This window comes from Amblyomma maculatum, chromosome 1, assembly GCF_055883805.1.
Source record: "Amblyomma maculatum isolate TAMU_Amacu chromosome 1, ASM5588380v1, whole genome shotgun sequence".
Classification (NCBI taxonomy): Eukaryota; Metazoa; Arthropoda; class Arachnida; order Ixodida; family Ixodidae; genus Amblyomma; species Amblyomma maculatum.
In genome coordinates, this window is record NC_139344.1 from 153,647,388 (window position 1) to 153,670,656 (window position 23,269).

Here is a 23,269-nt window from a genome sequence, read left to right on the forward strand (position 1 = left end):
CGCTCGGGACGCTCAACCCCACAACTCTCATTCAAAATTAGCTGCAGTGAATACCACTCAAACCCCTGAGTAATATAATAAAATTCAGCTCCAATTGAGCAAATCAGTTGCTGTCAGCGCATGCACATTTCATCACAAAATTTAAAATAATTTTAGGTGAACAAAGCTAATGTTAGCCATACAATATAACCACGGAGGAGTGCAACGCAGATCGCTTGCGCAGCAGCTCACTCTGCACATAATACATACAATTAGAAAGTGAAAAACAAAAATTTGCTTGAGGAATTGTTTACATTATAAACAGGTCTACGCATTAATATACTGGCTGCCTCGTCAACATTTTACGTGCACTCACAAAATGCCATTGCGTGTCATAAAGAAGGCCAAACTCGAGTTATTCATGACTTTTGAGCTCGTAACCGCTCTGGCGTAAAGGTGTCGGTATCCAGCCTTCGCGCCTCACTGCGATGGCCCAGTGTTGACGGCGACCTTCGTCCGTAAGAAACCTGTGCAAGCTTACTAAACTTTGCGTTCTTTATTTTCCAGTACATGCCACGGTGATGCAACTAGTCAGCATGGTGCTTTGTTTTTTATTTTTTCGGCTGCAGCAAACCATCACACAATCACAGTAGCCGAAAGCAACTGAAGCATTGTTTTTCCTACCACGCGAAAGTCTGTAATTACGACAGCGCCACCGCATCTTCATGACGTAGCCAGAGTGAAGGTGGTCTATACTCTTTTAAGTTTGTAATTGATAGCAAAACCTAGTCACTCAGATAAATTTGTAAAAGAATTACCTTTTTGATGCATCACTATAAACAAACATTTTCATATTAATAAAATGCATTGTTCTTTTGATGTGCAGGAAATAAACAAACTCTGCCTTATTTTTGTACAAATAAAAATCATAAAATATTGTCACGGACAATAGAGCTAGACGTGCCTAAAAGACAGGGAGAAGCTGTACCAGCAGCCAGTGCTCCGCACAGAGCGCGCGAGCAGACTTCAGCGTCTTTTTCTCCCAGGCACCACCTAAGAATCTCGGGAACATCAGGGGGCATTACTCCTCCTCCTAAAAAAAAAAAAAAAAAGCAGAGGCGGATCGCGAGCGATCGGCCTTATATTGGTTCAAATATAAATCGTAAAATATGGTACAAAAAGCTGAAATTTTGAAATGTTTATCAAATTTTATATTCTTATGGTACTAGACACTAGACTTGAGTTCCAGAGTGCCTGGGTTCGAATCCGACTGCCGGCAGCTGCGTTTCGATGGATGCAAAGCGGAGAGGCATCTGTGTGCTGTGCGATGTCAATGCATGTTAAAGATCCCCAGGTGGTCAAAATTACTTCGTAGCACTCCACTATGGGGCCTCTCTCCTTCCGCTTTCGCTCCCATCTTCCTTCCCTTGCAGCGCGATTTAGGTGTCCACGGAAAAACTTTTCCTTTCCTGTAAACCAATTATTACTATTATAATACTCAATCTATTTCTCCAACTGTTTTAGAAGACAGAAAGCCTATAAAAGAGATCAAACAACTTAAGGTGCACCTGCAAAAACATTATAAATGAGATCAAACAATGTAAGGTGCACCTGCAAAAATATTCTAAATCCGAGAAAATTACCTTATTAAGGTTTATACTTCGTCAGTTATGTAATGAAGTGGCCCTATTAAAAATATGAAAGATACTAGTTTGCACAGCCATTCATTGCCATTTAATTCTGAAGGTTTAATCAGGGTGCTTTTAAGTGAGAAAATAATTTCTCAAGTTGGGCCTTTGCAGGCAGCCACGGTGTTGCTCTGTGCCTGCTCATCGCAGCAGCCCACTTTCTGCTGGCTGCGAACTAGCAGTCCACTGCTTGAGTGCAATGGTGCTTTAGGCCTGGGCACTGTCCGCTTTAAATGTGCAAATTTTTTGCAGTTATATATGTGTATATATATATATATATAAATATTACATGACACAGTACCATTCAATGGCATTTATTTTTTAGAGCTTAATCTAATTTGTGCTTTAGATGAAAAAAAAAAAAAAAAAACATTTCCATTCAGCGATCGCTTTGAACCCTGGCGTTGCTCTGTGCTTGCTCTTCACTGCAGTGGATGCCGGAGCTGACGTCAAGGAGACATGTACCAACACCTTGTGGGGGTTCTCACGGGACTCTGGCTCTGTGCTCAGAACCGAACGCCCCGCCGCTAGCTCTGACCACACCCGTGGCAGGGAAGAACGAAACACTGAGGCAGAGCCACCGGACTGGGCTGTTTATTGGGAGTGCCCAATTTTTATCCTTGGTCATAGCAGCATTCGCGCGCTCTGGCGTCGCGGCGTCGTCTCCCCCGGATGAGATGCTGTGCATTGATATGAGAGGGTAGGGGGAAGGAGGGGCCGCCCGGCACGCTACGCCAGTTCTCTCGCCCCTGCCCTCTCTGCCACTGCTTCAGGGGAAGGAGAGAGCTGAGGTATCCCCGTGAGGGAGACAGAGGGGGTGTTCGCCGTGTCGTGCGGGCGCGGGGAATCTAAAATTCCAACACCCTCCTCCCTTAATCGTGACCTCCACCTGGGTGCCATTTTCCCGATTGGAGTCGCACGGCTGGTCCTTCAGCAGGCCCATGTAATACAGGAATCAGGGCAGGGGTCGGGACTTGGGTTGTTGGACTCCACTCCTGGTGCCGCTGCCAAAGCAAGGAAGGCCACCCCCTATGCCGAGCGGGCCCCGCATGCAGGCCGTACTCTGACTCGTTCTGCTGAAATCCCTGTCGCCGCAGTCGCGAGGAAACACAAGGGGGCGAATTATCATGGCTCGCCTACCCGTCATGGGGTACCAGTACGCCCGTGGTACACAGCTCGCCCACGGCTGCGCCGACTTCCCGCAGGTCGTAAATCGTCATCAGACTCCATCCCGATAGGAGCTCCATACTGTTTTTGTTGAATGCCAGTCTCTGTGCTCGACCTCGAACCGAATACGGCACCTGCATTTGATAGCCCTCCTCGCAGCTGCGGGCAAAGAACAGTCTTCTGTGCAGCTTTTTGATCTGCATCTCAAATTACTTTGCGGGGAATTCTGATCCTTGTGCCATGGTTCAGCTTCATTTAAATTTTTCTTTGTGTCCGTGGCCTTCTTTCCTTTATTGTCGAAGCTGGCAGTGCCCAAGCCTAATGCAGCATTTTATTGAAGCAGTGGAGTGCTGGTTCTGTGTATATTTGCAGCCGGCAGAAAGTATCCTGCAGTGAAGAGCATGTAAGGAATTTACGGCGTTGTAGCAGAGCACCAGAACAAGAGGACCAGCGTGGCAGGCTTCTCGAACCGAACAGCCCATGCCGTGCTTGCTCACTGAGCACGCGTCGTTCAGCCTTATTTTCTTCTTTTGCTGGTGTGAACGCCTATCTTAGCGCCTCCGCTTTACAGCGGCGCTGTGCGCTACAGGGCCCCCCGACCAAATGGAGCGGCGAAATGTACGCGCCAACGGGGCAGGGATGGCCTCAGCGGCAGGCACGTCGACAGATAAGACAGCAACATCCGAGTGGAGCTCCTGGGGAGGTGTCTCCATGTATTTGGGTTTAAGGCGATTCAGGGAGATTACCTCTTCACGACCATCCAGCAGGATAGTCGCTGACTTTGTGGTCTTGTTGAGGACGCGGTACGGGCCATCATAGGGTGGGGCTAAGAGGCGCCTTTACAGTGTCTAGCCTTAGAAAAACATGTGTCGAGGAAGCAAGGTCTGGGTGCACAAAGATCTGACGGTCAGATGATCGAGGTGGGACTGGGTTTAGGTGTTGAATGCAGTCCCAGAGGCGTTAAAGGTACTGCAGGGGCTGGGACGAGGAAGCCGAAGGAACGAATAAGTCTCAGAGATGACTTCGGCCACCGAACAGCCAAGGTCGTGACGAAAAATGGTTCGTAGGCTAAGAAACACCACAGGAAGGTGACCAGCCCCGTGCTCGCGATCTAGGCGAGCAATGAGGGCAGTCTTGAGCTGACGATGGCGCCGCTCAACCATGCCGTTGGCACAAGGATGGTATGCTGTGGTGCGGCAGTGTTTAGTGCCGAGCAGACAGGTAAGGGAAGTGAAGAGGATGCATTCAAACTGGCGGCCACGATCCGTGGTAACAGCCAGAGTGGGAAATCCATGCTGAAATGAAGGCTTTGGCAACTGTTTCCGCAGTAATGTCCAGAATGGGCACTGCTTCGAGCCGACGAGTGAAGCGGTCAATCATCATCAGAATGTGCCGGCAGCCATTAGATGGAGGTGGTGGTCCAACCAAATCAAGGTGAACGTGGTCAAAGCAACAACCAGGTGGCAGGAAAGACTGGGGCGGAGTCCTTGTATAGTGAGTCATTTTGACTAACTGGCAAGCAAGACACGAGCGGGCCCACTGGCGAACATCTAATGTTTGGCCAGACGTACCGCTGGGTAATGAGGCACCATGTGGCTCTGATGCTGGGATGGCAGATGTCGTGAAGGGAATGGAAAATGGCAGGAGGAAAGACCCCCGGGATGGATGGACGCGGTAGAGCCGATGACAAGTCGCACCAGAGCAATCCGGTCACAAGCGGATGAGGCACGAGCTGCAGACGGAGGGCACGGGGGTGGTCACGCAGGGCCTGAAGCTCAGGGTCTTAGTTATGTTGTTAAAAATTTAGAAATTTCATCTTTTTGTACCTTTCTTCTGTGACTTATACCTAAAAAAACGCTAAGTTGGTTTAATTTGCTGCATTCAAAAGTGCAAGTCCTGCACCGCGATAACCTTTGCACATGCGCAGTTCAGCTGCCCCTCCACGCGCAGAGAGAAAAGAGCGTGCGCAGTTTAATTTAAAGGCGTTGGAGCCTAAATGTTTTATGAATTTGTGAAGCCTCTTCGTAGACAATACGACATGTGAGCAATATTTCTTTTTACACAAGCAGTATCTAGAGTGGCAGGGAGTACTCAGGAGGAGAGATGAAATGCTGGTGTCACCGTTAGCGACTGATTTCTCAAGTGAAATGTACATGTCAGTATTGATTTTGTGAGTGCAGATCCCAAAAGTTATGCTGCACGGCCATTCATTTCAGAGTGGTGGCAAATTGGCCATTTTAATGAGTTTGGTTCAACTGGTGGGAAGATTTTTTTTTAATCCAGGTTTTCTGCGATAAAGGAGCCTTTGTTGCCGTGCGGTTTTTCGTCCATAGCTCATCATCATCATCATCATTAGCTGGACTATACCCAATGCAGAACGAAGGCTTCTCTCATAATCCTTCAGTTAACCCGGTCTTGTGCTAGCTGCACCCACTTGACCCCTGAAAACTTACTTACCTCGTCCACCCACCTGACTTTCTGCCGCCCCCTGCCACGCTTGCCTTCACTTGGAATTCAATTTGTTACTCTTAGCGACCATCGGTTATCCTCTCTTTGCAATATATGTCCTGCTTGTGGCCATTTGTTCTTGATTTCGACTAGAATGTCATTATTTAGAGTTGATTTCTTGGACCCACTCTGCATGCTTCCTATCTCTAGACTACACTTACCATTTTCCATTCCGTAGCTCTATGCATCTACTTCAACTTAAGTATAACCCGTTTAATTAGCCTTCACATTTGAGCCCCATAGATGAGTACTCGTAAGATGCAACTGTTATTTACTTTTCTCCTGAGTTATACCGGTAAGCTACTAGTCATGACCTGCGAGAACTTGCCAAATGCGCTCCATCCTAGACTTGTTCTACAGGTTTTCCTTCTGAATTTAATCCTAGTGCCAGCGGAAATAATCTGAGCGCCAACTGATACAATCTGCGCACCGTGTAATTTAATTTGAGTGCCAGGCATTTAATAAAAGCGGCAGTGTATTTAATCCGAACGCTAACTCGAATAATGACAGTGCCAAACAATTTAATCAGAGTGCCAATGCAGTTAATACAAGCGCCAGCGGATTTAATTCATATGTGAAAAATGAATGCGGTAGAGGGCTCTAAAGCACAAAGCATGAATTCCAGAAATAAATCGAAATTGAGATCACTTCGCAGACCATGCGACGCTTAGGTGTCACATCTGCATGCACTATTTCGCTTTGTTCTTGTATCGTGCAAAAAACCAAGAACCACGCGCAGCTGAAAAACTGCAGTTTATGACACACCTCTTGCAGCTTTTAGTTTAGACTTATGACAAGTGAATAAATATGACTGTCATCTTCTAATCGGCTGGTCAAGCACTGCTTATTATGGGTTGTCATATGCACTGAATCTGCATGCCGATGGCATTTCGGCCTTCACTCGACAGCCTGCTGTTTTTACGAAATGGCAACCGGTGCAGAAATGTATTTGTGTTTCTAATAATGATTCAACGCCACTAACAGAAAAGAAGGATTAGCATAAAGCAGAGTTGGTTCAGGCAAGAAGATATGGAGCCAGAGAAACATATCTCATTTTACCGCTTTCTCAATTTTACACGGCCACTACCACGGAAATAGAGAGCGCACACCGTTGCATTCAGTCTGGCTGTGACATGGCAAAGTGGCTGTAACTATGTACAGCAGAGCTTACAACCCAAACAGCAGTGCTTAATTTTATTTTCTGGGAGACATTAGGTTTAAAACACTTGCATCAAGGCAATGTTTTTCATAATACTGATTTAAGGCTATCCTATAAGTTGACGCTTCGCTGATTTGGCGCATTGTCTGAAAGATTATCTCAATTTCGATTTATTTCTGGAATTCATGTTTCGTGCTTTGGAGCCATCTATTGCATTCATTTTCCACATATGGATTAAGTTGGTTTGCACACGGATTAAATTTGCCAGCGCTTGTATTAATTGCTTTGGCACTCAGAGTAAATTAGTTGGCGCTGGCATTATTTGAGCTCGCGCTCAAAATAAATATGCTGGCGCTTTAATTAAATGCTTAGCACTCAAATTAAATTACATGGCACGCAGACTATATCAGTCAGCGCTCAGATTATTTGCACTAGCACTAGGATTAAATTCGGGGGAAAACCTGTAGTTATTGCCCTTTCATGGTCCGGATCTGCGGTTGTTACCTGTCCTAAGCAGACACATTCGCCGACAACATCCAGTGCTTTGTTACCTGCAGTGTGGAAGTACTGCTCCATTCACTCCGTTTGCTTCATTCTGCTCCAAACTGCTTCATTCTGCTCCATCCTGCCCCAAAACGCAATATTGTTCCAAAACTCCAAAACTTGATGTTTTGCCATGATGTTTTGATGCCTTGTTATTGTGCCATAAAATTTAGCAAAACATGATTTTTGCTTAACATTAATTGTATTGGGCCATTAATTGCGCCAGGTACAAGAAATGCGGTTCGATGCAATTTGATTAGGTGACTGTGAGAAGTGCAGCAGGGCAGTGGCATGTTGTGCTATAGGCCTTTTCACGAGCCTCGGCGAAACTGGTTTGACTGGGCTGTGGGGCGGGTTTGGAAGAGATAATTCTCAACTTCTCCTGTGCGAGCAGCACAGCCCAGTATTCAATATGGCAGCTCCCATGACCACTTTTTGAAACGGTCTATAGACCAGAGCAATGAGGGTAAATTGAACACTGCCATTTTGAGAGCGTTCTAGCACCATCTATAGGTGCCGCAGCGAAACTATGGCTCTGGATTGTCAAACGAGGCAGCCGTGGGTGTCTAGCTCTAGTGCTTCTATGTTTCTTTGAAGTTTTCAGAACTGGCTGCTGATAAAATTGTCAAAAGTTAATTTCTGCCTCACAGCAAGGCTATTCTTTACATCTTGCGAGGGCAGAGGCAAGTACAGTGTCCACAAGTGAAGCGAGTAGTTCCTATAAGCGCATGGTACCGTTGCATGCAGGCTTGCTATGGCTGTGACTTTTCTTATTTGATTTGCACCCCCAAGTAATGTCCCATGTACAAGCAAAACCTTTGCAGTCCGCAATATGTTTTACCTTTGCGTGGTGACTGCAAAAAATCTGCCGCAGCCCACACCTCACAAAACAGACCGCATGCCGCTACTGCGAGTGAATACTTCTCACTGGCGATGATTCCCCGGTGTCTCTTTTGTTTTGTTTTTTCGTTCCAGCAGGGTTGAAGAATGAATCAGCAGCACATCAACCAAACAGGAGATATCAAGGTCTTATTTTTGTGACTGGTTGGCATTGCTTATCATGGCTGTTAAAAAAAAAAAGGCACTTCCTTGCTGAAATGAAAACGGAGACATCAGGGAATCGGAGCAAATGAGACATGTTTACTCGCACTTGCGGCATGCCACCTGTTTGTGCGGTGCGGACTGCAACAAATTTTTGCAGACACCACGCGAGGGTAAGATATATTGCGTACTGCAAAGGTCTTGGTAATATGTGGCATATTATTGGGCATGCAAATCAAAGTGGAAAAGTCACAACCGTAGTATTTTTCGCATAGAAAGGTACCATGCACTTAACCGAACCAGTCGCTCCACTTGTGGACGCTGTGCTTGCCTCTGCCATTGCGAGATGTGGAGAACAGCCTTGCCATGAGGCAGAAATGCACTTTTGACGATTTTGTGAGCAGCAAGTTGTGAAAACTTCAAAGAAACGTAAAGGCGTAAGTGCTATGAATACCCATGGCCACCTCGTTTGGTAGTGCAGAGCAGTCATTTCGCTGCAGCACCTCTAGGTACCCTTACAGCGCGCTCAAAATGGCGGCGATCAATTTACCCTCCGTATTCTGGTCTATAAGGGTCGTCATAGTCTAAACGATGGCAGCACACCGGTGGTGGAGGTACAGTGCACCTTGGCTGGGCCTGCCTGATCATTTGGTTGATTAAAGTCTAAGGTTGCCCTGATTCTATATTTGATCCCAGATATATCAAATGCACATATATCATATTCCTATATCGAACTCTCAAAATATCCCCCTGAAAATCCCACATTAAAGTTTAGCAGCGTTGTTCATGTCCATCGAATTGCGTGTCGTGCCCTCCAAAGGATTGTTTTAACAGCTCACCGACGATCATTTTTCATGCATGGAGCCGGGTTGTACAGTCTTGGCAGCTGCTGCCTGCCAAGATTTCCGGCGCCTGCGAAGCGGCATTTGGAAGTGTGCCCAGTGTACTCTCCTTTTCGGCACTAGGTGGGAGGTGACATTCAGTGCGTGTGTACGCCTTGTGGGTCATCGCCGCACCCTTGGTGAGCAGTGTGTTGCCGGCAGGCAACGCACCGCTGCCATACATGTACCATATTCATGCTTCTGGGTTATAGAGAGCCTCATCTGTTGGTATGCTTTATATGAAATTGCCTAGGTATCTAACTATTTCGTGATCCCCTTCAAGTTCAATATATATAACTGTAGTAGCAATGACCTTAGTAAATTCCGTATACGCAACAGGTAGTATGTTGATTGGTCTGTAATTTTTCGAGTCCTTAGCATCCCCTTTCTTAAAGATTAAAATAATGTCAGCATTCTTCCAAAACTCCGGTGACAATGTCCAGACATTGCATGTGCAGGATGGCCATTTTTCAAGCACAATATCCCCACAGTCCTTCAACAAATCTGCAGTTACCTGAGCCTCCCCAGCTGCTTTCCCCCTTTTCATAGCTTCTAAAGCTTTCTTAACCTCTTCCTTTGTCACTGACGGAACGTCTGATTGCTCTTAACTATTGCTAATCTCATTATCAGCCTCGTTACTAGGCTACTGCACAGATCAGTGTAGAACTCCTCGGCTACCTTGGCATGCATACATCGGATTTTCACCTACTTAATTTCCCGGGTTAAGTGGAGAAATATGGGAGAGGCCTTCGCCCTGCAGTGGGTATAGTCAGGCTTATGATGATGATGATGATGATGAATTTCCCCTTCACCTCTTTCAGGCTAGCACTGTTTTTTTAGAGCGTGCTCTATTCTCTCAGTAATATACTTCCTTGCGTCGAACAAATTACGTTCACTGAGTACCTTTAACATCTCTGCCAGTTCCATCCTGACCGCTGTAATGGAGGTTTTCGTGCCTTGCCATTTCATAATCAGATATTTCGTCTGCTTAGGTAGTTTACTGGTAGCGTGTCTAATTATCCTATTGCCTACCTCTGCCATGCACTCATTATCAATGGCTCTGAAATTATCGCTCATTGCTTCTAGACTAAGATCGCCTTCGTCGCTTAAAACTGAATATCTATTCTGTTCAGAGATCCTGAATTCGTACACCTTCCCTCGTGTGGCAAACCTTATCCGTTCCCTCCCAAGTGTAGCTTGCTGCCGGGCTAGTTAATGATTCATGGAGTCAAGAATTTAGCGCAAAAATAAAGAACAGACGAAGAAGGACATATAAAATGATCGACTAGCGCTAGTCAATCGCCTTATGTGTCCTTCTTCGTCCATTGTTCTTATTTTTGCGCTACATTCTTGACTTCGTGTAGCAAGGGGCAGCAGAAAATGAAGTGTGCGAATGAGATGAAGTTTTCAAGGATTAGGTAGCCACAGCTGGCTAAACATTAAGATAGGCATCTAGGGACCTTGATGTCGATAGTGGGACCTTGCCATTTTCAATGGGTTCAATGACCAAGATACATAGGATTGGCTTCCCTCTTACAAGCGGTTAAGCATCCACAACCGGGGAGGCGACGCTGGGAAGCTGAACAACATGGTGTTTTATGTGACAGGCGTTGCCAGTTTGTAGAGCAGAAACCATAAAGCAAACTTCACCACCTAGTCTGCTTTTAAACGCGCCTTTTCTTAGATCTTTGGCCGCTCTTGCATACAAAAGCTGTGTTCCAAACAGTACTTGTGAGCCTAAACCCAGCTGCAAGGATCCTTCACCAGTTATACTGAAGACATTGTGAACCTGTGTACACATCTAGAAGTCTCCAGCCAGAGATGGATCGGATAAAGCGCATTCTCAAAAACATCAAGGCTGACGCAGTCCAGATGTTGTTGCCCCAAACCCTATCACTGTTGCCAATATATTCATGCTTTGCCAGGAGCAAAGCAGCGCATTCTGGTTCAGCCACCTTCTGTGCACTTTGAATTACTTTCCAGCTTAGTTCCGTCAGCAGCTTGCTGCTGGACCAGTTTAAAGATTGCGATTGGGGAGGTGACATAACAGCTACTCCTAATTAAGAACATTTGGGGATCTCCATCTAGCCTGGCCATGACCTTTCAGGCTGATTTGCGAGCAAGTGTCTGAAGTGCTGCCATTCATTAATCTGCAGGTTCCTGCTGCGGTAACGCTCATGTATGGCAACGTCAGATCTGGTCAGACATGTTTATCCCGTTCCGCCTTCCATTGTAGCCTACCGCCTTCATTCTTACGTAGCCATCCCCTTTTTGTGTGGACTTCTGGCGCACATATGACAACCTTCTTATTTGTTATGCGTGCAGAGTTTCTGGTCACATTGTGCGTCATTGTCGCCACCTGCAGATGTGCCTGCCTTTACGCGCCTCCTGAGCCCCGGTCACGTCTGTCCTGCAGACAACTTTGACACCTCCACTCACCACCTGCCTACTCGCCTTCATCCTCATAACGCCACTCGGTTTCTTTGCTGCATCTTTGCCCCAGGAAAACTAGTTACTGTCTGAGGCAAGAACTGCGATTATGTCAACAAATGTAGGGCCACGTATTGTTCCTACAAATGTACTTGAAGCGGTGGAGGGCCGTTTCTTGTTGATACTGGTGCTACTGTATCTGTGATGTGTAGGAAACTGCACAAGCTAATAAAAGTGAGGACATCATTATCTGTGCTTTCGCTTCTCACACCATAATGTGCAGTGTCTTTCGGCTTTGACCGCCTGCACGGCCAGGGTCGCCATTCACAGCTCATTATGTACCACAGAATTTGTTCTTTCGTCGTGCTCCTGTGACACCATTTCAGGTTTCGACTTTCTCTCTGACCATGGCACCATCATCATCTTCGGCTATGCTCTTGCCATTTTTTTTTCTTTGCTGCTGCACACCTATTGCATCTTCACCTAAAAAAAAAAAGTGCAAGACACTCCTATATAAAAACGTACACAATATCCTTGAAAACCTACTTGTTGTGAGATGCTAGTCATTGTTGCATGGCTAGTGTTTTGTACTTTCCAATGTGCAGAAAGTGCTGAGCATTATTTTCATCAAGTCACACTAGCTTCATTTTTTATTTATCGATTCAATTATACATACTATCGATCCAACCTGGACGAAGATAGGAGTAGACACAATGTCAAACTTGGAATAGCGCAGCCATTTCGTATCTAAAAAAGAAAAACAACTTAACCAAAAAAATAAAAGTGGACTCTGCTCAGTTCTATGGTGCAGCTAGGAAGTGTTGTATGGTGCTTCATTTCTTTCTTTTCTGACATGATGGGAAGTTTTACTGAAGAGCCAAGATTTTTTTTGGGGAAGCAGTTTCAGATAACAGAAATAAGCAGTTGGTCATATATGTGCTTGGTAGAAGAACATCGCTGCTATTCTGCGAGCATGAAACTGTGCGGCTTGTGCGAGTTCCTAACATTTTTTAGTTGGCCCAGTTATTGTGAAATAGGGGTCTGTTTCTAACTAGACACGCAAGTATTTAGACATTTCTTGACAGATGAACATAGCGCATGCCTGCAAGACCTGAAAGGCACTGTGTTTTGTTGTGCCCGAGTGCATATTTAGCAAATATGGTAAGTGCAGCACATGCCCTCTCATTTTGGAGATGTAAATTCAGGGGCTAACCGGATGGGTAGTAAGGACCTTGTAATACTTGTAAATGTGGTGAGTACACTGAATTCTCATTTGAGGTGGAAAAAGATTGCTAGATCAAGGCAGTGCATCTTACTGTTGCATTTCATATTGCTTCCCCACAGTGGCTGCAAGTTTTAGATGCATAGCCGCGGATGTCCTGCTGATGACAGGAAAGTTGCTTGCATTACAGACCATATTTTGCGAACATATTTTATAAGCATTGTGTTCGTCCAGAAGAAAAGAAGGATTGTAGTATAAGATTATTTCAATTTGAGAGTTTCTATAGGCTCTCCAAGAGCATTATGTGCCTTTATTTGGACATATGCTGCATCATTTGTCATTCCTCGTTCATATCCATACAGGTGCATAACCTGCAGGATTTTCATCCTCCTAGTGTGTGGGCGCTCATGCATGAAGGAAAAAATAAGAGTGCGAGACAAAACAAACTATCGCTTGTTTCTATGCTTGCGCCGCTTTGTTTAGTGCATTTATAAAAGATTTGTATAGCTTGAGTCCCTGTAAAAAGTAAAAAAAAAAAAAAAAAAATCACGGGTGAGTTGTGCTCTAGTTGATGCCAGTAGTTAGGATGCTTTGCTGTCAGTTGAACACATCAACAAAACTGCCAGGCTCAAATTAGCCGCTTGTTTTCCAACATGTCAATCCAGTTGGATTCGTAATTTGACTGTTCAGCGTCAGTGTATTCTTCCTTTTGGGCTCTGCGAAGTATTTTCATAGTCACTTCTATTTGTGCTTGGAATATTGCTTGCGAGAAGAAAAAGGAGCAAGGGAATATCTTCACATTTCCACTGGTTTCTCACAGGTCTGCGCGGATGTGCCTTGCGATCCCTGCTACATGTCGTGCGTCAAATGTCTCGATAAAGCAAAGCAGCCCTTGCGAGGTCTATCTGCGCAAACATGCACTCGTTTAAAATAAGTATTTCAAATAGGGCGCCGAAACTGCATTTGCGAGCGGTGCAGAACTGCAGAAGGCGGCACTTACCAAATTTTAACGAATCATTTTTTTTTCTCTATTTAGGATGCAACAAACTAAGCTTTCTCAACAAGAATACAGTTCTAAATGTTGAATTGATGTTAGATGTCATTCAGAAGGGAACTTTTTTTGGTAACTGATATTTTCCATGAAGTTGTAATTGCTGTAATTTCGAGTAGTGGCGCTGCATACCTTGCTGCATTCGCTTTTGGATTTTCTTCATGGCGCCGTGCTTGAAGCATATAACGTCCGGCAAGTGGTTCGGCGTTAGAGGCAGAAATATGTGCTGTTGTTATGCTGTTACATTTCCTCTTTACCGCTGTGGTTATCATATGCTTTCTCAGTTTTTATAAGTCGGCAACCAGACCCTTAAACGCTGTGCTAAAGCATTGTTGTCGTACACTTGCAACCTCGACGAACCGAGACCACCGATACGCGCAATTCACCTCATCTTGGTAAGTTCGCTCCTGTTTAAAATGTCCGTGCATCGGAAACGAGCTTAGGAGAGTACAGTGATTTTAGCGGCTTCTGCGAGGTTAAAATGGTTCAATGCCATTTATAATGTCAATGCGTGGGGGCAAGTACGGAACTTGGGCGAGCGCACTAAAAGCATGTTCGGAATGTATCGGCAGGAAGAAAGTAATTTATTGTTTCCGATGTAAAAAGTGCCAGTTATTCTCTGAAAAACGACAGGACTGTACAGAAACGTGCACGCAAGATTTGAAGTAATCGACACCTCCTCTATTTTTTCTGTGCCTGCCGGATCCCGGAGCGAACAACGGGAGCGCGCCGTCGCTGCAGTCGCGCGACGCAACCACTCATCGTGGTGGGGGCGCCACTCACGTACGGGTGCTGCGCATGCAGTTTCAAGAGCGCATTGATGGTCGCGCGCCGCTCGTGAAGCAGGTTCCGCATTTTTCTGTGAATTTCCTGCCCAGTGTAATAGCGTCCACGAATAATTTTTCCAAGCTGGCTGATTCTGAAACGTATGCTGAAGGGTACATGCATGAATATTCACGCGAATAGCAGTAGCACCTGTCTCACCCGAGCTGCTCCCAAGGTAATTCAAAAGGGTAGCTCTGCTAGGTAGCTTGAGTAACATCTCCCTCCTTGCGTGCTCGTAAGCTTTTGTGGAGAGGTGGCGCAGCACGATGCAATGGCGCACTACGTCTTCAGTCCAAGTTTGTTTTTTGCGGCGAAAGTGAACAATTTGATCCCATAAAAAAAGAGCGGAAATATTCTTCTCCTCTGCCTGCTGACGAATGTACTGCAGATTACCGAAATTGCAATCATTTTTCAATTTTTCAAGGTCTGTTTTGTAGTGGTCTACAGTGCGTCGAAGCTTTTCAACCTGTTTTTTGAGATCCTTTTCTCTGCGTTTCGATCTTGCTCTTTCATTTGCAAGTAAGCTGGACACTCCAACATTCACTTGAAGTGCTTGGTGTGAAAAATTCGCATGTGTACTATTTGGAGCTTCCTGCGGTTCCATTTCATTTTCAGGTTTGGCCTGTTCATCTCTTTCTGGATAAGATGGGCTGGCCTCTTGATAATTGTCCTCTGACATTTCTGTTTCTGTGCCGTCCTGGAACTTCTGCCGCTTTGTAGCCGGCTCAGGTTCCTTTTAGTTGGTTTTCGGAAACGCCCTTTTCCCGATGCTTTCTGTACTCCTTTGATGTAATAACTGCCTTGGCTTCATGTACGAAGGGTATTCTGGAAACAAGGAGGGCACACCTTTCTTGAGGCGGTGCCGTTTGCCCTCCGCAAAGTCGGCTTCCTTGAAGTGCCGGCTACACACTCTTGAATAATTCGAGGTTCTGTTCGGCACCCAGTTGTCCCTCCGTATGGCTTTCAACCACTGCTCCCGTAGCGCCGTGTCCGCCGGAATTTCGTGGAACGAGATTCCTGGAATCTTGCTTTTCCCACCTGAGCGGCAACGTGGCACACAGCAGTATGCCATTAAGTACCTGCAAGGCAACTGTCAGCGGCTTAATAATGCGCTTTGATATTACAATCGTATACTTAAAAAGTTCCGTGCAAGCACAAGTTCATCGAGCACAAGCACAACAACAAAACTAAGGACTGGCAGTCTGAGAAAATGCGACCACTAATATTGATCGAATTACAGACAGAGTACACCACAGGCAGATTTAGGCAGGCTGCAAATAACATTATTGCTATCCAGACAAAACAATTCTTGGCTCACCGTTGGAAGGGAGCAGATGGTACCGCATGCGTTGATCGTCACCGATTTTTGGGTCCCTGACGCATGAATTTAGCGTCTAAGCAGTGCTGTCACAATAACGAACGCCAGCAAGGTTAAGTTTTTGCACGTGTGAGACAAAGAGAGTGAATCATGAGTGTATAAGGATCAAAATACGCGCGAGCGCGACGGAGCGACTGCGTGGTGCAGCCGCGGCGAATGCAGACGAATGGATGGATGGATGGATGGAATATAGGAGCGTCCCCTTTGAAACGGGGTGGTAGCAGTAGCTATCATGCTCATTTTTCTCCATATATCTTAATTATTGATTTAAAATGGTTAACTAAACCATCATTCTATTTATTAAATTTTGCTCCTACATTACTAACATTATGTCACTTCTCTGCTTTTAAGCCACCAATCTTCCAGCCGTTTTTTGCTAGTTTCCACCGCCGGTTTATTCACCCGGCCACTGTTATCTCTAAACCCCAGAGCTTCAGGAACAGTGACTGCGCCTGCATCAACTTCCGGATGGATACCATTGCATTCGAGTATAATATGGTCAATTGTTTCACTGCAGTTTCCACATACAGCGCATGCGTCATCTCCATTGTTAAACTTCTTTTTGTAGCTGCGTGTTCTAAGGCACCCTGATCTAGCTTCAAAAAGTAGGGCACTGCCTCTTGAGTTATCAAAGAAATCTTCCTTCCTGATCTGCATTTTCCACTTTCGGTATAATTCCACACTCTGTTTTTTTCCCATCGAATTTATCCAATTTTTACCTTCTGTGTTTTTCACCTGTTGCTTAATGCTCTTTATTTCTCCGTCCTTGTTACTAGCATACTTACTAGTTAGTTTCCTAGATCTTTTCCTCCACTGTGAGTCAACGCTTTTTAGGTACAGGTATTTAAATACCTTAGCTGCCCATCTGTTACTGTCCAATTTCCTCAGGCGTTCCTCATATAATATTTTACTCTGAGCTTCCCGTACTTCGAAAGATGCCCAGCCCATATCTCCCTGTACCGCCTCATTTGTAGTTTTGCCGTGGGCACCTAGTGCTAATCGTCCAACGGATCTCTAATTTGTTTCTAATGTCGACTGTACCTCTGATTTTAGGCACAAAACCGCATTTCCGAACCCCAACGTGACTAGCGCCACCACTCGGCTCTAAGTGGCGTAGCAGCAGAGTCGCGTCGACGGCCGCGGAGGGCGCATCCGGCAGGCACAAAAAAATAGAGGAGGCTATGGATCAGCTTTTACAGCGCTTAGTTTTCTTTTGTTTGCGTTCTTTGACACGTCGCTCTTTGCATCTGTGCCCAACCTGAAGCACGGAGTTTTTTTGTAGGTTGTACGTTTTTAATTCGTATTTTTAGCTCTAGATTTTCGCCTATGTACTTCGAAAAACTGCAAAAAAAAAAAAAAAAAAAAAAAAAACGGTAGTCATGGTGTCTATGCCACACACCAACAATCTTTCTTTGCACTATTCAGCTGACTTGAAGGGGAACTGCGCACCAGGTTGCTTGAGGCGAATTTTTATTTCGGTTTTGCGGGTTCAAAAAAATGTTCCATAAAAATCCAAACTGCTGCAAACTGTAGTACTGTACACATGTCCGTTCTGAGACCCACACATATTACTGCCGCTAAAGCCAGTCGCAATTGCTTTCTCATATAACTACATTGCCGGAGTGAAATAGATTGTTTACTAGGTGGAGGGTTTTTGCTGTGGCAGAAGCCTATTTCATTTACTTCACATACTTTACCACAAGATCAATCTGTTTTGCAGCCCTTATCTTTCCTGTACTGCTTCAGCCTTGAAAAGAACGAAGTACCAAAAAAAAAAAAAATTCCGTTGGCAGATAAAGATATGTATTCTGTGGCACGTTCATGAACGAAAACAAAATGGTAATACACCTCAAGAAATTGAAGCTCCTTGGCTAGAAGCAGCTGTGTCTGCAAAACCTTTCAATGAACTGCCTATCAACATTACTAGAATAAACTCTTTTGTTCTAGAAATGCCTTGATACAGGACTTTGTGTGGAAATTGTGGCCCATGCAGCTTTCACTTCCGGAGGCTTGCTCTTTGCAGATCACAAGAACACTGGTGGAAGGATGGCTGCCATTCACTTGTAGCTGTTATCACTTGGAACCGTTTTAACTCATCTTGTGAGTATACAGTTCAAAATCTACAAAATGTTTCATGCATGGTAAGCAAATGATAGTAGCTTACTGATTGAAATAATAAAGATAATTTTGTTTCAAAGTGTGTTGTCCACTAATTTTTTTTATTGCTGAAATGCTCGGACCAGAAAATGGTTGGTTTGCTCAACTGAGGAGAACATTCTGGCTGAGCTACGTGCGTTACAGCAATATGATTAGCAGCAAGTGCAGTGCTAGTCTCCGGCAGAGTGCTGAATTATGCGACATGTATCAAAGAAAGCAGTACCACGCAATAGGCTGCTGGATCAGTCAAATGTATACTTAGTGGAAACACTTAAGATAAAGTAGACTTACTTATTAGCACCCACATAAGTGCTGCCATACAGGTAAAAAGAAAAGCTATACAAGTTTTCCAGAAGCTTCAATAGTGAAAAATTTGACGTGGTCCAAGGAGTGAACCTTGGACCGTTGCTCATGTGGGGCAGTTTGTCTACCAACTCACTTAACCAGGACAACCAGTGGATGGTGGGGCTAGGCTGAATTTATCAACAATGTACAGGACTATAACTTATGCTTCGATCCCATGGACACCAAAAAGGCCTTCAAGAAGTGGCCTTTTATGTCTGATAGTTCACAGTGCACAGCTACACAGCACTAGTGCTGCACTATTGTTACTAAGAACCTTGCACTTTAATGTGCCTGTCGGACCTGTAAAGAGACAAAACATGGACCAAAATGTAACAATATGTACTAAATTAGATTATGGTGTAAATGAAAAATGTCTTACTTAGTATAGATCGAGCACTATAATATCCAAGAATCAAGGATTTATTGTAATTTGGCACTGAAATTGCATAAAAACAACTGAAGGGATCTCTTGCGATGAAACACTGTCATCCCTGTAACCACGTCTCGGGAAAATGTCAATGATTTTTTTAATTGCACATGCTCTCTGTTCTTTGACAAGCGCTCACCTTATTTTATTGTATTGTTACATCCATGATCGCATTAGCGACATAGCAATATTTTGAGTGCTGTCCAGTGTGCCTGTCAATAAACTGAATCCAGCTTCAGCAGAGAGTGGCCTGGACTAAATTTGGAAGTCACTTGACATAGCTGCATTAGCCTGAACGTCTGTTTTGGTCCAAATCAGATGAAGTCAAATTTTGAGGGTAGTTTGGACCAAATTTGGGGACCATCATCGTGTTTGCCATAGCCAAATTTTGTCAGTGGGACAGCTTAACAAAATCTTTGTCCGAGTTGGCTGACAGTGGTGTTGGCTGCTCACTTTGAAACGGCGGGCGTGTATGCTTCATTGATTTGAAATAAAAAGGAAAAAAAAAAGACAGGCTTTCCGGATTTTCAGCGTAGGCGGAAGCCGCATACTCATGAAGAGGATTCTGTCATTTTTCATGCAAGATAAAACCTGAATTCGGATAGTTCAAACTAATAGCAGAGCAAGACCGCAGTCATTTGGTATTTTCTTTTCCTTTCATATTTGTGCACTTTGTTTAAATGCTGGAAAAAACAATCATGCAGGAAGTACGTTAGTAGAAAAAACTGGGTCATTTGTACGTGAACACCCTCTAGAACTTAATGAAGGGTACTTGGGCCTAAACTGAATATTAAAAAAAATTAGAATAATTAATCTCAGCTAATTAACCAGTTACATAAAATATAAGGAGTACTCCAAACAGAACTACACGAAGACGAATAATATGTCGTCAGTTTCAGTCAGCTGCAGTGCTCCGCTTTTTTTTTTTTTTTTTTTAATCCTTGGTTCACATTACATAAAACTGTGTGCATGCTTGGTCTATTCACCAACATCACAGTGGCCACCATTTTGCTGTTCATGGAGCGTTGCAAAAAACTGCTATGCATGTCTCATTGGCTCACCACAATTTACTCCGGATTTCTTCGCAAAAGCCATCTTCGGGGCAATAAAACGGCATGTGTGAGGTCATGTAAATACCCCTCTGTAAGCTTGTCATGAATAGCCAACAAAATAAAAAACAGACAAATTATGAATACCCAGATTTATTGCTATACACAACAGCACTTGCAGTCTTAAAATTTGAAAGTGCTAAGAAAGATAAGGACGAGAGAGGTGGACAGGACAAACGCTTTTGTCTCGTCCACTTCTCTTGTCCTTGTCTTTCGAAGCACTTTCAAATTTTAGGATGCTATACTAGTTAACCCAGCAAACAACTTTGTTAAGCACATGCAATGTAGCTCTGCTATAGACCTTTTTCCAGTCGCGCCTCTTCTTGCAGACGTCAGGCAAGGTATGTTTGGCAGGGCGGGTTACCGGGGCTCCCTCACATATTTTCTGCAGAAATTCTTTCACAATAGTAGGGTGGGTTTATTTTCCAAGCGGCACTTGATCTGTTAGAAGGCAAACCTGACAGCGTCTTTTCGTTTGTTGCAATAGCAGGCAGGGACAATGTATGTGGTCCTGAGGGCCGAGTACATGCTAGCAATGCATGTAATTATTGCGCAACAGTTTGTCGCGTCAATGACCCAGAAGACGTCTTTCATGGATTTCGCACTCGCAGTGAACTTCTGCCCCACTATGTAGAAATAGAGGAGGAGGCTTCACACATGTGCAGTAGCATTACTGAAAATAAGTCCATTGGACCTTTTTCTATTTTATCCTGTCTCCAGCAGCCACCACTTCTGCAGCAATGTACTAAGGTCACTCAGGATTGGAGTGCCTACTGAAGAGATCAGAAGTGAATGGCCCACATACTAGGGGCAATGCCTGACAGCCCTCAGTGCTGGGAACAGTTCATGAAGAGCATTTTCATAGGAAGTTTTGTTGTAGGAAAAACATATTTAGGGATTTAAGGACGGTTAGTTCGACTGACTGCAGAAGAAATTCACTCACCAATGTATTTACTATTCTCATTGTGCACCGTGGTGGCTTGGTCATTGGGTGCTTGACTACAGAGCCTGGAAACCCGGATTCGATCCTTGCCATGTTACAATGGAGACATAATGCAAGATGCCCACGTGCTGTGCGATTTCAGAGTGCATACATTCAAGAACCTCACTTAGTCATAATTATCTGCAGCCCTCCACTACAGCGTCCCTCATAGCCAGAGTCACTTTGGAACATTTCAACCAATCCAATTTTAATTCCATCGTTTTTTTCACTCTCCAATAATTCCAATCCTTATTATATTCTATTTCTATTCGTCGTGGCTTTTGGTTCAACTTTGCTGCATCTTTCCTGTCCAAATATCTCCCTTCTCTTCCATTAATGGAGGGCGCGAAATACCTCTTAACACCACCTGCCACAGTTACAAGGCGAAGGCTTCGCATGGACACTGACGCTGAATGCCCGACATTCTTCACGGTCAGCAAATGCTGTCGCATCAGTACTCGTATAGTTCATTGCATTAGGCGGATGGGAGCAGAGATGCCAAGTAGTGAGGAGCAGTGCAGTAGCATGCCAAAAGAGGGTGTGCATGTTCTGTCCCTTGAACGATCACCACCGCTAGCCAGACCGCAGTATTGTGACTGGCATTATTGTAAATGAAATGCTAACCTCCATTTCCTTGGCTTCTCACAGCTAAGACATTGAAGTTGAGCCCATGTCCTCTGTGGCAACAGAGGCACCATGTGTCAAATAGGTTTGACTGCACAGGGCAGTAATGCTTTGTCACTACCATTTTAATGCGTCAGCATTATGTAGGTATGTCTGCAGTTTCATGTCACCAGAATTGTCATCACAATTACATTTGAACGAAACAAGTTATAAGAAAAAGAATGGTTGCATTAGATAGAGGACCAAGAAATCTTGCTGGGGAAATAATATGATGCATGTGGGTTAACTAGGTAATTAATTAGAGGGGTAATGGCGACATCCAGACAGGTCGCGTAGTACTGACTTCCAGTGGCGGCAAATTTGAAATGCTTGAAACGTGAACGAGCGGGAAAGGGCGTGATTTGCGTGCACAAATGGTAGGAATGGTTAGAAAGTTTGTAAATAGAAGTAATCAGCCAACTTCAATCTGAAAAATTTCGAGAGCGCTGCAGAATCTGCAGTGGAGAAATGCGAACGCCTGAGCATTGCTGCTGCACATGGTACATCGCACGCCCCTTATCGAACACAACCAGTGTTCCATTGAATGCATCACAGTTCACCACCCTTCTATAATTGGTTTACAGGAAAGGAAAGGCGCAGTGTCTGTTACTCGTGGAATCCCGCTGACACAGCTTGCGGACAACACAGCAATGAGCATGCTTATGCATTTCTCCAGTGCAGATTCTGCAGTGTTCTCAAAAATGTTCTGCTAAAAGGAGTGCAACAGCAATTATGCAGTGTTTTTGATGTCAGACGACGTCCTTCAAACTTGTGTTTGAAGTGCAGCCTGGACTGCTCTTGACTATTCTTGGTGCTAAGAAACCGCACTATACTCGGGGACACTTTTTCTTGGCAATGGGCGCAAAGGTAGGGAGGCGGGACCTTTAAACGTGTCGCTCCGCCATGTAGTCCGACCGCGCGGCTTTCGGCCTGCATAGACGTTGCAGATCATTTCTTTCGTTTGATTCGACAGCCAGCGTCTCTTGAACTTGAGTCGAATCTTGTGTGGTAAAAACGCTTCAAGTCGTTGCGGAGTGAACGAACCAGAACCGGAACGACCCGAACAGGCGGCAGTCGCCATCTTGTTTGCAAAGTCGGGATGTCTCTAAAACCCGCGACAGACATCGCAGAGGAAAACTCGGTGGAACCAAGACAAGTGTTTTAGGCATAATAGCTTCATTTCGAAAAATCAGTTCTGTTATAAAAAATATACCGTAAATAACTAGCGCTAAGATTTCAATTTGTTTTTGCAGAAACTACTCATGTAACTAGGGACTATATTCAGCTGCGTAGGAAGATGGTGCGTTTTGGCTCTGTAGCTTTGGCTTCATTGCCAAGAAAAGGTGTCCCCGAGTATAGTTCTATCGCTGGATGAAGGTGTTCCAACCCTAGTTCTCCCATTGGAAGCTTCATCTCTTGTGAGATAACTTTTGGGAGTGCTCCTGCTCATCCACTGGAATACATCATTAATCTGTCCTCTCCCTCTTCTCCTATACAAGTGGAGAAGGGGGATGCCCAGTGAAGGCACCTGATTGCTCAAATGTAGCAACAGGATATTAAACTCTTAAACACCTTATTTTAATTCAGCACCATTAAAGGCTTCGTCCCCAAGAAAAGCCATTGTCCGCATTGTGAGCAAAAATTCTGGGCATGGCTCTGACAAGTGGTAGCTGGCAGACGACATGGTCATGCATGACTAGTCATTGAGTTGTGT

The 23,269-nt window shown here is 44.7% G+C and overlaps 2 protein-coding genes and 1 long non-coding RNA gene across 11 annotated transcripts in view; 1 reads left to right on the forward strand and 2 right to left on the reverse strand.

Moving 5' to 3' along the window:
- LOC146204650 (uncharacterized) overlaps positions 1-23,269 on the reverse strand; it is a 116,561-nt gene that overhangs the window by 48,713 nt on the left and 44,579 nt on the right. The window lies entirely within an intron of this gene.
- Positions 1-23,269, forward strand: part of LOC146204652 (queuosine 5'-phosphate N-glycosylase/hydrolase-like) — a 44,299-nt gene that overhangs the window by 4,079 nt on the left and 16,951 nt on the right. For 6 of the 8 annotated variants that reach the window (XR_014703990.1, XR_014703989.1, XM_084589347.1 and 3 more), the window contains one exon: positions 17,896-17,972. Coding sequence is in view for 4 of the 8 variants with exons in the window: in XM_084589347.1 (XP_084445473.1) it covers positions 17,896-17,972 (77 nt within the window). In the remaining 4 variants the exon portion in view is untranslated. Of the gene's footprint in view, positions 1-13,801; positions 14,065-14,490; positions 14,670-17,895; positions 17,973-23,269 lie in introns of those variants that run through there. The other 2 variants (XR_014703988.1, XR_014703991.1) reach the window with 2 other exon arrangements.
- On the reverse strand, positions 1,168-12,473 carry LOC146204653 (uncharacterized). Its single transcript, XR_014703992.1, has 2 exons — positions 11,739-12,473; positions 1,168-1,448 (listed from the first exon to the last, which is right to left on the reverse strand). It is a non-coding gene; the product is annotated as an uncharacterized LOC146204653 (long non-coding RNA).